Here is a 15,358-nt window from a genome sequence, read left to right on the forward strand (position 1 = left end):
CATTTCGCTGGTGCGTCTGCAACCTTATTTATGCACATCGATATTTTTTCATGACAGATATGGGATATTGGACTCTGTAATCTGAAGACTGCCATATTAGTTATCTTGCAAGACATTCATTGAATAAAAGAGGTGGGGAGAACATTAGGAGATATATTTGTACCTAACCTTGAGATAAAACTTAATTATCTGTCTCCTTATCACCAATCTCTGGCCCAGCTGGCGGCTTATTTATTTTTTATTTTAAATGTTTAGAATGCAATTGTGCTCACTAGTTATCTTATTAAAAATGAAAGTAATCTGATTTTTTTTCTGTCACTCTAGAAAGAAATGATTTTAACAGAATAGCTTTTAGAAGTATTTTCTGCTGCTCTGTGCTTCTGCCTAATCTGTATGTGTGCAGAGCATTGCATGAAAAATGCATGCACGTAGCAGGCACAAAAACTAACACTACCTGTGCCTCAGCTTGGGCTGATAAGAAGTCTTGTACAATACAGTAATAGCTGAATCTTGCATGCCCCTTTGCCTTTGCTGGCAAAATCTGCCTTCAGATGAGTCAGACTCTGCCAGGTTTAACAAATGTCCACAGAGGATGAACAGATAGAATTATTTATTTCTATTAAGAATACCAGGGAGTATATTTTACAGGAAGTAATTTCATTATCTGTTGAAGTGCTAAGGTTCAGAATTTCAATACACAAAACTCAATGATGCATTAATTTGATCCACCTCATTAGCACCCAGGCACATTTAGAGAAAAATGCCAAAATTGTTACAGTTGGTTCCAGTCATCAAAGTGATCGGCCCTCAGGGGTTTAACTCTGTAATTAACAGATAATATATATTTCATTAATAATATATATAATAAAATATATATACTGTATAATGTACAGTGTACATAATGTATCTCATAATACATGATTAACATACAAAAAAGGCAATATTTAAAACCATATTGCCATGGAGTAAAATTAGATTGCAAAAATGTTTCAAATTTGATAACTCTATCTAGAAGAGAGAAAACTTATAAAGAACCACAGCTTTACATAATAGGGTACATATTGCTACAGCTCAAAGAAAAGTAGGAGAAAAGGATCAAGGGCACCTCGTTCGTCTTGCTCCTGCAAGTAAATATGCAAACAGCAGGCAGAGAAACCAAAGCAACTCTTACAAGCCTACATCCTTTTCTACTAACAGGTAAGGTCTCCTTTTAGATATTCTGGTATTTATTTTCACTATTTCAGCTACTTTTTAGAATGGACCAAGCTTTGTGAAGCAAATGTGGTGAGGCAATCTTTATGATTTCGTGGTAAATTCCACATGATAGATTTATGTGCTGGTTTTTGGCATTAGACCCCACTTGCTGACTCACAGAAGATACCCTTATGTCTCATTCAGCATGGATAAGGAACACAGAACCACTCACATATGAACTGGGAACACTGTCTATCAAATACAACCATTACCAAAGAAGACTGAAGGACAACAGCTGAGCATAGAGGTCTTGCCAAACACATTCAAATATTTGTATTCAACAAAGCCAAGCCTACAGAGAAGGATCACTGAAAAACTATGTCTTGTTTAAAAGTGTCTCATAGACTGTATCATTTGCTTCCTATCATTGACAGTCCTGACATATAAAAGAGCCTAAATCCATCTCCATTTGAATAAACTTTATACAATTTACCTATCTACTGATGTCAAATGGAGATAAATTAACACCCCCTCACCCAAACTCATGTTTTCCTTAAGTACCTGAGGAACAATATGTATAAAGGCTGGCATTGGCTTAGACAAGAACATGTCTAGTTAAAACATTTCTTATAAATGACTGCATTGAAATGTAAGCATCCTAAATGGATTTTATGGGAATATTATGACAAAGAATAATTCACACTTTAATTTTATTAAAACCAGGAAAGGTAGACTGCCCCTCCAAATGATCATTATCATTCTAAAAGAACAAACAACCACTAATTATGAGTTTAGCATTTAGCATTTTCTTGCTTAAAGTGACTCTTAATTTTAAATATTAACATACTAACTAATTTTACATAAACTATGACTGTTTTCTACATCAAGTGAAACTGATCCTTACTGTTTTGAATCTAGTGCTAACAACTGTGAAATTGTATTAGACATTTCAGTGCCTGTGTCTCTAAGATACATGGTGCCCTGTGTGAGAAAAATAGCTTAGAATAATTTTACTTAGCTATTAAACAATTATACCCATGTTCTCTTACAGCTAGAAGGTGGTTTATCATTTCTATTGCTAAATTTAAGATAGCTACTATTTATTTTCACTGTCTGGGAGCCTCAACATGACTGGTACAACAAAGATTCTAATTAGAGTAATCTTTCCTGTAACCTGTCTACTGTTTTCCAACTCAAACAAGATTTGAATTTGAAGAACATACACTATGTTGGGTCTGTGTAACTTGTAACAATTTTCTACCTTAATAGTCACACTGCAGCATTTGAAAATTGGCAATTATTCATTTTGCCATGAGCTGGTAACTGAAGGAGTGAAATTCTCATCTCTGAAGAATGGCATAGTAAATCATGGATTAGCAAAGTCAGGCAGTCCGTGAAAGGCTGTCCTCTTGCTTACACTAACAAAGCTAGCAATCAATATGGCACTCCTTCTCTTCCCAATGCACATTTTATGTTAACTTTAATCAATTTCATCTCTAGAAATAAAATGTTTTAAAAGAAGAAAATTAGCTAGTTCTCTAACTAAAATCATGTTAGCAAAAATCTGACTGCAGAATCAGATGGAAAAACTAAATTCATCTTACAGACTTTTAACAAGTTGTGACATCACACAGTTATCTATAAATACTACTTGCTAAAAATCTTGTATTTAAAATAAAATAATATATATCTATTTAAAAGAATACACAGTGGATTTTTCACAGAAAAGACATAAAAAGTACAATTTGTATTTCCTGACCTCCACTATAAAACTGAGGTCTTTAGGCTAAATTGACCATTCAAGCTTTTCAGAAAAGAGAGACACCTCCATAAAGCAATTCATCCTGTCCTCACACAAACATCCAAGATGGATAGGAGCAATTATTCTCTGGAAGTTCTTTTTCTGTCTCCCTCCAAAATCTGCATAGGGACAATATATAACTTTGGCTAATACATAATTTTTTGATAGCTAAGCTCAAAAAAGATGAAATAATCTTCTCATGCCTTTGGCAGGAAATCCTGATTTTGTGGGTAAGGTTTAGCTAATTTTTTTTTTCTTGTGCAGGCTGACTTTTTTGGCTGGGAGTCTCAGCATCTCAGAGGCATCTGGCAAGAACTCCTACTGTCTTACACCTGTGATGCCATCCCAGACACATCTCTGAGTCTGCTCCAGCGAGAGCCGAGAGGGAGTGCAGCCTTCCAGCGGCTCCTGTAATAGCATTACATCTCTGATGGGCAAGGAGGAGGGCTGCTATCAGCTTGGTAGGCGTTCAATACAAGTGTGGGCAAGAAGTACAGCAGAAGAGATAAAGGGTCATTGTAGCACGGATTCTGGTGATTAAATAAGGCTCGGAAGCAAGCCAGTTGCTGGTTTTGGGGATTTTTTTCCCTCTACAGGAAACATTTCAACTCTTCCTGTTCAGATAAAGGTATCTGAACTTAGCCAATACCAATTCTACATATTTCCATCTTCTGAGTAAACTATCAACATACAATAGATACTCAGATTTTTGAACACACCTAAATGACTCAATTCGTTATGGATGCTTTTTATAGTCTATGAAAAGCAGAGAATACAGAAATAAGAGTGAACATTTATTTATAATTTGTATGTTCTAGGAAGACATTAAAAAAATAGTATAACTTATATTCCATACCTGAGTAGTGGTTGCTTTGGATAAGAAGGTTGGTCACTGTTTTGGCATGGCTGAGGTTTTTTTGTGACTTGCTTATAAATGTTCCTGGCAGTTACTCCGATCCATAGCATAGTAGAGAGTGTAGAATAATGCAGTACTATGCCAACCTAAAAAAAGAGTGGACAATTAAACAACTCATGCATCAGTAAAACAAGAGCTTTACAAGAATCTTACTTCATAAGGGCACCAGCAAACATTTTAAAATGAATTTATAAGTGCATCTAACAGTTGCACTTAAAACCAGTTCTTTAATCTACCACAGACAGTATTATCTGTAATACCAGAAGCTATGTTGGGAGAAAGAGACGTAAAAACATTTGTTTTCTAAGAACCTGTTCAATGAAAACATTTTACACCTGGATTTAAAGTGATGTGACTCTTAGTTTGTGTTGAACTCTTTGTTAGCCTATCATGAGAATGCAATTTAAAATTTAATGCGAGACCAGCATTTTTGCTTGCTATTATGCAATTTCCTTTACCTTTTCAGGAAAATCCTGCTGCAGTTCCCTCTCTGCTATACATAGGCAAGGTTGTTTCTGGCAATGGCATCAGTTGTATTTGCACTGATAAATCCAGATTACTTTCAGACATATTTTAAGAAAATTATAAACTTGACTACAGAATTTTAAAAATAAATGACAGCTTTGGCATCTCCCCTTAAAAAGAATTATAAACTCTAATAGTGTTATTATCACTTTGTCTCCAAGAAACTGGTGTGTTTATCATTGAAAGGAAAACAAAGTACAAACACCTCTAAAATGCTAACATCTTTGTTATGTTAGTAATTGTTATTCATTACTATGGAAGCAGTAATTGGAATTTTATCCAATCTCCAGTGCTTTATTACATCAGCTAAGTCTGCATCTGATTATATAAAATGAGGTTACCTTTGAAGCAATAACCTGACATTTTGCAGTGACAAGTAAAATATTGCTATAATTGGAAAGAACATAAATGTTTAAGGAATACAGAGAATTGCTGAATAAAGCTAATACAAATCTATTATTATGATTTATTTGAGCCAGTGTTCACTTTTGCTCCACTTAAAACAAAATAATTGATGAGTAAAGAAAAAAAAAAATTCCACGTGTTTTGTTTATATTTAGTATTATAGCTCAAAACTTGAAGATAGCTGTAAATATCATCAACAGAAAGCCCTTTGCAATTTTCCCTGGGTCTTGTCTGTCACATTAGACAAGGGAGGATAAAGCCTTCATCACTGCTGTTGCTTGGGGTAAAAGAAGCAGAAATAAGAGAAAGAGACAGCTGTGTATTATGAGCTGGCAGACGCTGCCAGTTCAGGGTCTGGTGCTGTCTGGGCTTGGTTCACAGGCAGCTTGCAGAGTTTCTCTAGGGTTGCCCTGAACAGCACCATGAGTAGGGAGGAGAGGCAGGACAATGAGAAAGGGGGAAGAAAATTAGGCAGAAATAATGAGAAAGAACTGGAAAAAAAATCTAAATATTTAGCTCCTAACCTCTTTCTCATTTCAGCATAGCCCTACTGTTATATATTTTGTTTTGCACAGCAGTATGTGCAATAATAGGAACAGCTGAAATTAATTCCATGTTAAAAGGCACCTACATGTGAAATTTTGAAAATGTATATAACCATACAGACAGAAATCATAAGCCACTTAAATGAATGTAACACCTAAAAACAGTATAACAAAACAATTTTATTGAACTTTAAGGAGGCAACTGAACTGACTGAAAACATCCTGCCACACCTGCATCACACTGCTGTTTCTCACAGTGTGCTCATGTTTCAGCAACTGAGTTACTTCTGATATATGGAGAAATCAAATAAATACAGAGGAGACAAAAATGTTATCATCCTCTGTACTAACTCTTTAATGATCCACATCTCTCCCTCTCAAAAAAAGAAACCCAAACCAAACCAAACAAAAAACCAAACCCCCAACAATTTGCATTTCTTGCTTGAAGGAAACAAGGATTTATCCTGAAGGTACAGGACCTCCTTATGACCAACAGATTTGACATGACACAGCAGAAGCGTGGAATTTGGAAGGGTGCACTGAGCTGTTACACTAAATTCTGGAATTTTTCCTATTATCCATCTACTAATAATTAGTAAAGAAATGCTTGTCGCACTTCACACTGAAAATTCAGTGTTTCAAAGTGCTGGGCTTTGCTCTCTGCCTCTTCTTTCCCCTTGTCTCCCCACCAACATCAGGTGTGCCACAGAGATGCATCTTCCTCACTGCTGTGTTATGGACTGTGGCTGCAAGTTCTTTTGTCCCCTCCAGTGGGACCAGCTCTTTCTAACTCTCTCAAGCTAGGAAGACACCTGGGCCCTATGGTAGAAACACACCAGAGAGCAGCTCATGACATGGGAGGGAAGGATGAGGCTCAACAGAAAGACCAAGGTGTCTTTATTCAGTAAACTCTTTCTTGACTCTCTTAGTAAACTTGTGGTTATGCATGAAATGTCCAAGGTACAAATTTACCTGTGTGTATCTCATTACTGAGTGCCTACCTCTGTAAAACTTCAGAGGCCAAAAACTATATACAAACTAAATATCAAAGTGATATCTTAAAATGATTTTCACTATTAGCAGAACTTTTTTGTTATTTATTTCACATAATATTGGATGGAGTTCTCCACACAGAATAAAGGATTATGATTGGAAATATTGAAGTGATGACCTCTATTTTTAAAAAGGTTTTCCACTAGCAGGCCAAATGATACAGGAAAAAATGCCAGGATATATGTGTTGGAAACAGCATTGTACCTAAAGCTCTTTAATATCAACAGTTATATGGTTAAAATTTTCTTGTTTTCTTGTATTCATTCTTTACATGTCCTGTGTTCTAAGAACTCTTATCTTTGGGAATAAGCACTAGCCTTTTGAATAGAAGATTATACTTTTCTTCAATAAGAAGATGCTGTCTGTTTGTGCTCCTTCAATAAAACTCAGTACCCTAGAGATAAGTTAAGTTCCACATGATGCAGTTACCATGGTAATGACCAGAGTACACATTTATGCAAAGCATTTTGGCACAAAGAAGTCTCTTGATCAGCTTTAAGTTGCACACGATTTTCTTTGTTTTCCCAAAATTTCTAATTTAATTTCTTTTTTTTCTAGTTGTAATCATATTTCAGATAAGATTGTACCTCTTAATTCAGTTCTATTTAAAGAGGACACAGATATTGCATGGACATTCTGATTAAACTATTAATCCTGCAATGAAAATTATTCTTTTCTGTGAGATGAAGGGATTCAGGAATTTCTCTGCAGTCTGTAACACCACTGGATGTGAATATTTCATGATCTTTAAACATTTAGCATTAGCAAAACCCCATGCTCCCTTCACAGGTAGAAAATTTAGAGCAAGAAGTTGAACTTCTGAGTTGAACTCGTAGGCTGCTGGCTGGTATGGAACGGGCTTTGCCTTTCTTGCTAACAATTTACTGCTTTACAGAAACAAATTCACAAGCAGCTTCACATATGACATTCATTAGGGAGAAGGAAGATCTGAGCTTGCCAAAGTTTACATGAAAGCTTTTATTTTATAAACCAGGTAGAGGTTCTTGGATATGTGATTGGTGTGATATTACAATAAATAAATAAATAAATGAATAAGATTCTGTCTCTCTCCATAACTTTTCTGCCTCCTGAATCTTGTGCCCAGAAGTCCATTCTTCATGCTTCAACATGTTTCACTGATGATTTCATCCCCCAGCATCCATAACCTCATGGCTATTGTGCTTTCCTCTAAAGCAGGAGCCATGAAACAGAAATCTTTGAGAGTACAGAACTGATGCCTCTCACACATGGGGAGTGATCCAGCCACAGTTGTGTCTCCTTCTCTCTCATTCTTTACATGAAAGGAGAGAGCTTCCTTCTGCCTTTTGAAGCAAACTAATCTGAGGCCCTAACCAGGAGATGGAGGGGCTCCCTGGCTGGCTCAAGCGCCTCTCTGGTAGTGTATTGCCTCTGATTATCCCTGCTGCTCCTAAGACAACCTCTGACATGCATGAAAGATTTTGCCAGTAAACTCAAGAGTCTGGATTCTACAACAGCCAACATTCAGTGACACCCAGAATGAGATTCAAGGGTAATCTAAAGAGTCTGTAGATTCATTCACTCGGGAAATGTGCAAAGATGCAATCAACTCTTCTAGACCAGCACTCTAACATCAGGTTTCTTTGTAAATCATAAAGACTGCAGAGCACATATGCAAGTGAAAGGTCTATACAAAATCCTCTCTGAAACAGATATGCAGGTTTAAGAGGGAATTTTAGATTTTTAGATTCCACATAAAAATAAATGTTTAACCACTTCTGAATAGACTTTTTTTTGTGCCACTGTTTCGCCTTGAAGGGGATTTGAAGGTTCTTCCAGCTATCACAGAAAATGGGCCCATTTCCATAGCATTAATTCCTGATGTTAAAACTAACCTGTAACTACTCATTTAGAGACAGAAGGTGATCCAAATGAAGCTAACTTAGAAGCACCCTTTTCAGTTAAATTTGAAGGATAAAAGTTATTTCACATCGATAAGTATGCTGCAGTCAATTTTTTGTGGAAGTTTTAGGGATAATTACAATAGGAAAGGTGGTGGTTGACTGGATTTTATACAACTTTTCAGTGATTAGGACAAAAAATACTTGCACTTGGAATCTTTCCCTATGCACTTGGGAAATAAAAAGTGAAAATTGCATTGCTGCAGGTTGAAGCTGTGCTTTGAATTTTAGCAGAATGAAGGATACCTGTGGAATGGCAACTGATGGTGTTACACCTGTGGTATAAGTAATATTTTAGTTCTGCTTGAAGCAGTAACATTTCCACAAATGTACTTTAAGCCCTAATATTGGGGCTTTAGCATGTTGGATATTAAATCACAGAGAATTGTTTCAGGGTTATCACAGGACACAGGCACTGGGACTCAGAATTTTGAAAACCTTTGCTGTCAGAAAACAAGAAAGGATCTGTGGCTGGGTACAATGTTCTCAAAGCAAACAGTTTTTCAGCCTCTATTACCAGTTATTGGAGCCTTGTCTTAGATTGTTTGGACAATTTCATCCATTAGTCCTGTCTAATTATATCAGACAATTTCTACCAGAAAATAAAAGACAGTCTTTGTCTTGTGTCACTTGTATCTTTCCTATATTGTAACTACTGATGATATTGTCTGTTGCTGTAGCATATTACCAGGTAAATAAATAGCTTTACTAAACTGGCTAGCAGACACAGGGATGGTTCAATTCAGTTTCTCTAAGTGTGCACATTTCTCAGCAGCTCAGGATCTGGCCCTATCCCATAGCAAGAGACAGATGCCACTGATAATGCACTTTATTAAGATACCCCTGTAGTTTATGTACTGCTTACAAAAGGCTATTAATAACACATTTATCTCAATCAATTTTTCATTATAGCTGTTAATGCCACGTTGTTACCATGCAAGCTGCAAAGTAAATAATCAGACAAGGACTGAAACAACAGATGGTCATTTGTGACCATGTAATTGCATGGCCATGGCTGCCCTACAAACTAATCTGCTACTATCACTTGCAAACTGCAGACAAAGACAATGGTAAGTGATATTTCAATTTGCTAGAACTTACAAATTAATTATGACACAATACACTAGATATTGTGAGATATTTCTCTCAAAAAACATCTAGTGGACAACTGTGTTAATGAAATGAGTATCATGTAATACACTCAGGTAGACTTCACATGTAGAACATCAGAGTGCTTACAGACCCACATGTGCTGTTTACTGATGGTCATGCACAAGGATACACAAAAGGCTTCCAAAGCACCTCACTGAGTATCAGAGTGATAACTCTTACACTAATTATGCAAGCCTTGCAATGACTCTGCTGTTGGCTCCTGACTCCTGCTATTGACACCCATTCAAGCCAGTCAGAAGAGCTGCATTAGTGACAGGCAAAAACCCCAGGAGAACATTGGCTAAACAAAGTGCTTTACTACAGGAAAATGCCAACAACATTCATGAGACCTGGTGCACTTCTACAAAACCTAACAGGAAGAAATATTCAAGGCAAACAAATTGCAACAAGCCCTCATCAGACATTACAGAAGATGACTGAAATTACTCTCTTTACACACTGGACAGACTCAACCTTTATATTCAGAGCAGCTGAATCCAGCCCTGTCTGTGCATGCCACCACACTATTGCCCCAAAAATGCTGAGGCAAGAGATGTGAAACAGCCCAGCAGTGCAAACAAGGCTCCATAAATCACATGTTGGTCTGCTGTGTCTGCTTAGGGTTCATCCAGGGCAGAGAGGGCCACCCTCAGGCAAACTCTATGTGTTACAAAAGTGACGCAGTAACTTTAGTCCCACACACTCAATCCAAAGTACAGGAAGGACAGAAGTATTCTGGATTCATAGTTTACAACTATCCTGTACAGCAGAAAAATACCAAGGTTTTCAAGGCTTTTCTTAAAAAAACAAAAACCAACAAGAATGAGGCAATCTGAGCCTCAGAGAGGTTAATACATGATCACCCTCTTAGAGAAACTCATGTGACAACCAAGCACTGAGCATTCCCAGTGCTGGCCTTTGAAAGACATGCTTATAATAGTGTACTTTGAAAATCTGAGGATCCAGGAACAACATAAGAAAAGAAAGAAAACAGCCAATATTATCATTTGCAAGTTTCAATTCTGAAAGTAAGAGTTACTAAGACAGATACTTACAGCTTGACAGATAATTGGATATTTAATGCGATTGATTCCACCAGCGAAAACAGCAAATGTGAGAGCAGTATGAAAACAAAAGTTGAGAAGCATGTGCCATCCTTTTCTGCTTATTCGGATTGTGCTGTTGAAAAAAAAACACATTTTAAAATTAAAACCCCAACATTTTTATTATGCAACTTACTATTTGGGAAAAACACTTAATTTGATGGAATAAAATTCTCAGATTCTCAAATACCTATATAACAATCTACCCATAGGACAGAGTCTGACCTATATAGCATTGAAATAAATGATAAAAAGGTAAAATAAATGGTAAAAATCATGAAAGTCTACTGATTTAAAGTTTCCTCTACCAAATCAAATTAGTGGAGTACTAAAAGAAAAAGGCTTATTGCATAGCTTCATGTATGCAGAACTTAACAAGACATCTCTAAAGGATTAAATGGAAGCTGAAGATCTGAAGACATTGCATTAACTTCATATAATTAATATTTAGCAGTTTCTACAGTACAATACATTCCTACTCTTTTAAATTGCTAATGGTCTTTAACCAGAAGTATGTTGCTAAAATGGCATTTTTATGAATTTTTCATATCAAAGAAAACACAAGTTTTCTGAACCCAAAATTTAGAAGACAAAGAAAGTTTATTTTATCCATTGATAGTTACCAGTCTTCCAACCAAACTTGGTCTTAAAAGCCAATATGGCAAGTGTGAACAAATATATTTGGCTGACCAAAGTGCTGCTGGACTGGAATTTGCCAGAAATCAATTTGATACTGTTCATGGTTTTATATTCAACTGTTGAGATAGAAATCTTAGGAAAAGTGTGCAGAAAATTTAAACATATGTGTCAGGAAAGCTCGAGAACAGCTTAAGAAAGGTTGACATAAGCTTTATTTTTATGTCTCTGGTGTAAATCACATTGCTGCCATTATTATCCAGCAGTAATTCAAATAATTTTGATTTATCTTTACAGTAAAGGTTTTAAAAATTCAAGTGCCCCAGCGTTGTGCTGACCATTTAATACATGTTTAAAATGGAATTCTTACCTGTGGTGGACAATGTAGGTGATAATGGAAGCAAACAGGCACAACAACATAACTGCAGTACATGCATAAACCACAGGGTGCAGAAACTCCCCTGGGTACTGGGGGAAAGACAGCACTGTCTTAAAATCCTGTGGAAAGAGCAAAATGATTTAACATTGTTAGGCATGTGTGAAACTGAGACTTCATTCCAATATGTCCTGTCATTTCTAGCTGTTCCCTTTCAAGGGCAGGAAAAAAAAGAAAATATGAACTTTCAATGTAGATACAGTTCATGAATTTGCAATAACAGACTGCTCCTTCCTAATCTGCATACAGTTTGCTAGACAGAAATTAACCTTTTTGTACAAGCAGACATATCCTAATTAAAAAAAAAGGTCTGAAAAAGTACACAGAATATTACATTTTCCCAGCATTAGCAATACCTGGTCCTCCTGATAACATTAACTTTATAAGCATATTTTATACTAAGATATAAAGCGCAAAATTTCAAATCACCATAAAGGTCTCTACATGGCATATATATGGCTGCAGAAGAACCACTCAAAGAAAAAAAACCCATGGGAATACACCCAAATTATCAACTGACTCAAATATAACTACCAGTTGATACAACTCCTGTAACCCAGTGACCTTCACACTTAGTTGGAAATACTCTGCTCCCTCTAGTAATTCAAATGTAACTTGGACAGCTATATTAACAGCAGAGTAAAGATCCATGTTAAACTAACATCTATTGGACATGTTAGTGCTTAGTGACACAACTTCATGAAAAACATAATGAGAAACTATTGATATCTTTGTGAAATTAACCTTCAAATTCCCATTCTAAATTACACATTTAGGAGAGCTAAATCTGGAGGTGTGATGGATGGAAGCAGAAGGAGCCCATTACATAGAACAGAATGTCATCAGACTATCTGAATTAAATTCAGACTATCTGAATTAAAGCAAACATCACATTCCCCTTAATGCATTACACCACATTTGCTTGTGGCACTACATTTCTGCACACAGATACTAAAATAATACACAAAACCTATCACCTGAGTGCAAATACAGTGTCATCTACATGCCAGTTCCTATGTGCAGTGGCACTAACTCTGCACATAAAAATGATTATACATCCCAGCAGAAAAACCTAAAATCTGAAATAGTACCAAATATGACAATCCAGCAAACTCTAACATTTAAAATATTGGCAAACATTTAAAATACTTTTTTTTCTTATTTGTTAGTTTTAGGTTCCCTTAGAAAAAGATTCAGTACGTTATTTTCCAGAGGTGAAATCTCCCCTTAGGAAACTGGGACTGTAATGCTAATACCTCTGTTTAATTGCATTTGCATGCAGAGAGCTGATTTCTAGCACCATTATTTATGAATATGAACTTGTCCACGTACAAGTAGATAATGTTCATGAGTATATGCAATTATTAAATTGTGAGAATTTAGTTTACCTTCTAAAATGATCCTCACAAGTAACTGATGCCCAAGTAGTTATAATTAGTAGTTCTTATTTTCCTTCATTATTAGCTTTAAAGTTTCTAAGATTGATTGTACCAGTTTCTCCAGATGCATATGAATGTCAGTTCTAAACAGAGCAGCTCACAACATATATGAAAAGGACCATCCAAATGAAAAAATAATTTATGAACAAAATGCCAACGATATGTTACCACATCCCATTTCTCTTCAGGTACTTCCTCAGCTTGCACATTAAACCTCAGTTACACCTGCTCTGTCACTCCTGTCCATCACACCAGTTTTCTCTCTGCCCTGCCCAGTTCCCCAAGGCCCAGAATGAGAGGTGGAGTCACTTCACATGGAGGAACCCAGACTGTGCTGTCTCATCCAGAGGTGTCAGCTCTTGCTGCCCTTCCCTCAATCACAAATGGGAAAGAGAGGAAAACACCTCTGTCTTTTGATCTGCTAGATTTTTAACATGACAGACCTAGGCTCTTAAGGCTGTTTCATTTTTGTTTTCTTTCAGTGTGCATGAATAAACACTCAGGATATCATGACTTCATAATTTTCAAATAATTCTTTAAAAGTCTGTTGGTTCAGAACTGTCTCTGAATGTCCACTCAAACACCCTTTCTTACCCTGATCATCTTTTTCTCCCATGTTTTTATTGGCATCATCTCCCCATTAATTCTTTTATAAAATAAGTCTCACGAGGTAGATGAATGGGTATTTACCAGGCATGTTCAATACAATTTTAGCTCATATTATGAGTAGTAATGTAAACAACTGGACAATTTAAACAGAAATATTCTGCTGAAGATAGTAAAACATTTACCTCTAGCTCTTAGTGATGTAATTATATTTTCATGTACTAATAGTACACTTTGGTATAATTTTAGGTACACAATTTCTCTGCATTCAGAAATGTGTTATTGTAACTACACAGCAGTAGCAGTACAGTTATTTAAAGAAATAAGTAAGTTGGATATCACCGTGAAAAGTTGTGAAAAAGGAAGCACAGTGAAGCTACACAATTATGTAGCAAAAACTGAAAGCAATTTTACTCGAGTACCATCACTGTGTACTAAAGAACTAGTTTTTAATAGTGTAAATGCAAAGTTCAGCCTCTCCCTATGTTTGGTCATCAGTATAAAAGCAAATGCCATGTGTCCTACAGGCATACAACCATTTTGCCTGCAGAAGAATGAAGAACAATCAGGATTTTAAAGCTAATTCCATTTTAAAATATGAGTTTTATCTTTTATCTAATATTTTACAGTAAATAAATGGTAAAATTTTGAGTATGAAAATGCATTAATCTCGAAATAGAATATCCTTTTTAAAAGTTTTGTATACTGAAAACTGATTTCATTATAGGTATATAACAGATGTATCATGTCTGCTCTCTGATGATAATTAAGCCTTATTGATCCATTAACTTCCCTTGAGTAATCTTCTGGGGAAGACAACATGCAGAAAAGAAGCATTTTTAAAATGCTGTATGGAAAGCTGCATAATTGAATTTTACATTTTAAAAAGTTAGGTTTGATTTTATTTCCTAGAGGAAATTCTAATCACAATGATATTGAAAAATCACAGGAATTATCCCAGGAAAATGAATACTTACAAGACTTTGACCATTACAAACTAGTATCTACAACTACAAGGCCTTTTAGTTGTTTAATGAGAATCTGTCATTCATTCACCCTTTTAAGATGGTGTGAAACAAACCAACAGCGGTGAGCACTTGTGGCACATGAGCTGAATCCCATATTGGGCCAGATTACCAAGACTGCACACAGCAGAGGGAGGGAAATGATTATTTCCTTCTATTCTCCACTTGTGAGCCCAAATCTCAACTACTGTGTCCAGTTTTGGGCACTACAGTACAAGAATGACATTGCTGAATTACAGAAGCCGCCAAGACAATAAAATGTCCCAAAGCCTGGATTCTAGGTCTTTAATTTCCATCTGCCTTCCAAGAGTTGGCATATTTTACTGAGCTTTACAATCTGAATCCATTTACCTGCTGGCTGAAGTTGCACCAAGATGAACTCAAGGTCCATTAAACCAACAGAAAGGAAAAACAGAAAGAGCGAGCTTGAGCCAGAGATCTGATTTGTGATAAAATCACTGAGGAGAGAAGCCTAGATTTTTGAGTCCAGTACCAAGCTAGTTTATGCTTTTTACAGAGCAAATAATACATATTATTAAATGCAATTTAACAAAATGTACATGGAAGGAAAAAAAAAAAAGC

At 36.0% G+C, this 15,358-nt stretch overlaps 1 protein-coding gene across 1 annotated transcript in view; it reads right to left on the reverse strand.

The window, feature by feature from the left end:
* LOC131580129 (adhesion G protein-coupled receptor A3-like) overlaps positions 1–15,358 on the reverse strand; it is a 261,475-nt gene that overhangs the window by 29,381 nt on the left and 216,736 nt on the right. The window contains exons 15-17 of the mRNA XM_058840923.1: positions 11,641–11,768; positions 10,587–10,710; positions 3,852–3,997 (exon numbers count right to left, since the gene is read on the reverse strand). Coding sequence (XP_058696906.1) covers positions 3,852–3,997; positions 10,587–10,710; positions 11,641–11,768 — 398 coding nt within the window. The remainder of the gene's footprint in view (positions 1–3,851; positions 3,998–10,586; positions 10,711–11,640; positions 11,769–15,358) is intronic.

Source organism: Poecile atricapillus, chromosome 6 (assembly GCF_030490865.1).
Source record: "Poecile atricapillus isolate bPoeAtr1 chromosome 6, bPoeAtr1.hap1, whole genome shotgun sequence".
NCBI classification, from domain to species: domain Eukaryota; kingdom Metazoa; phylum Chordata; class Aves; order Passeriformes; family Paridae; genus Poecile; species Poecile atricapillus.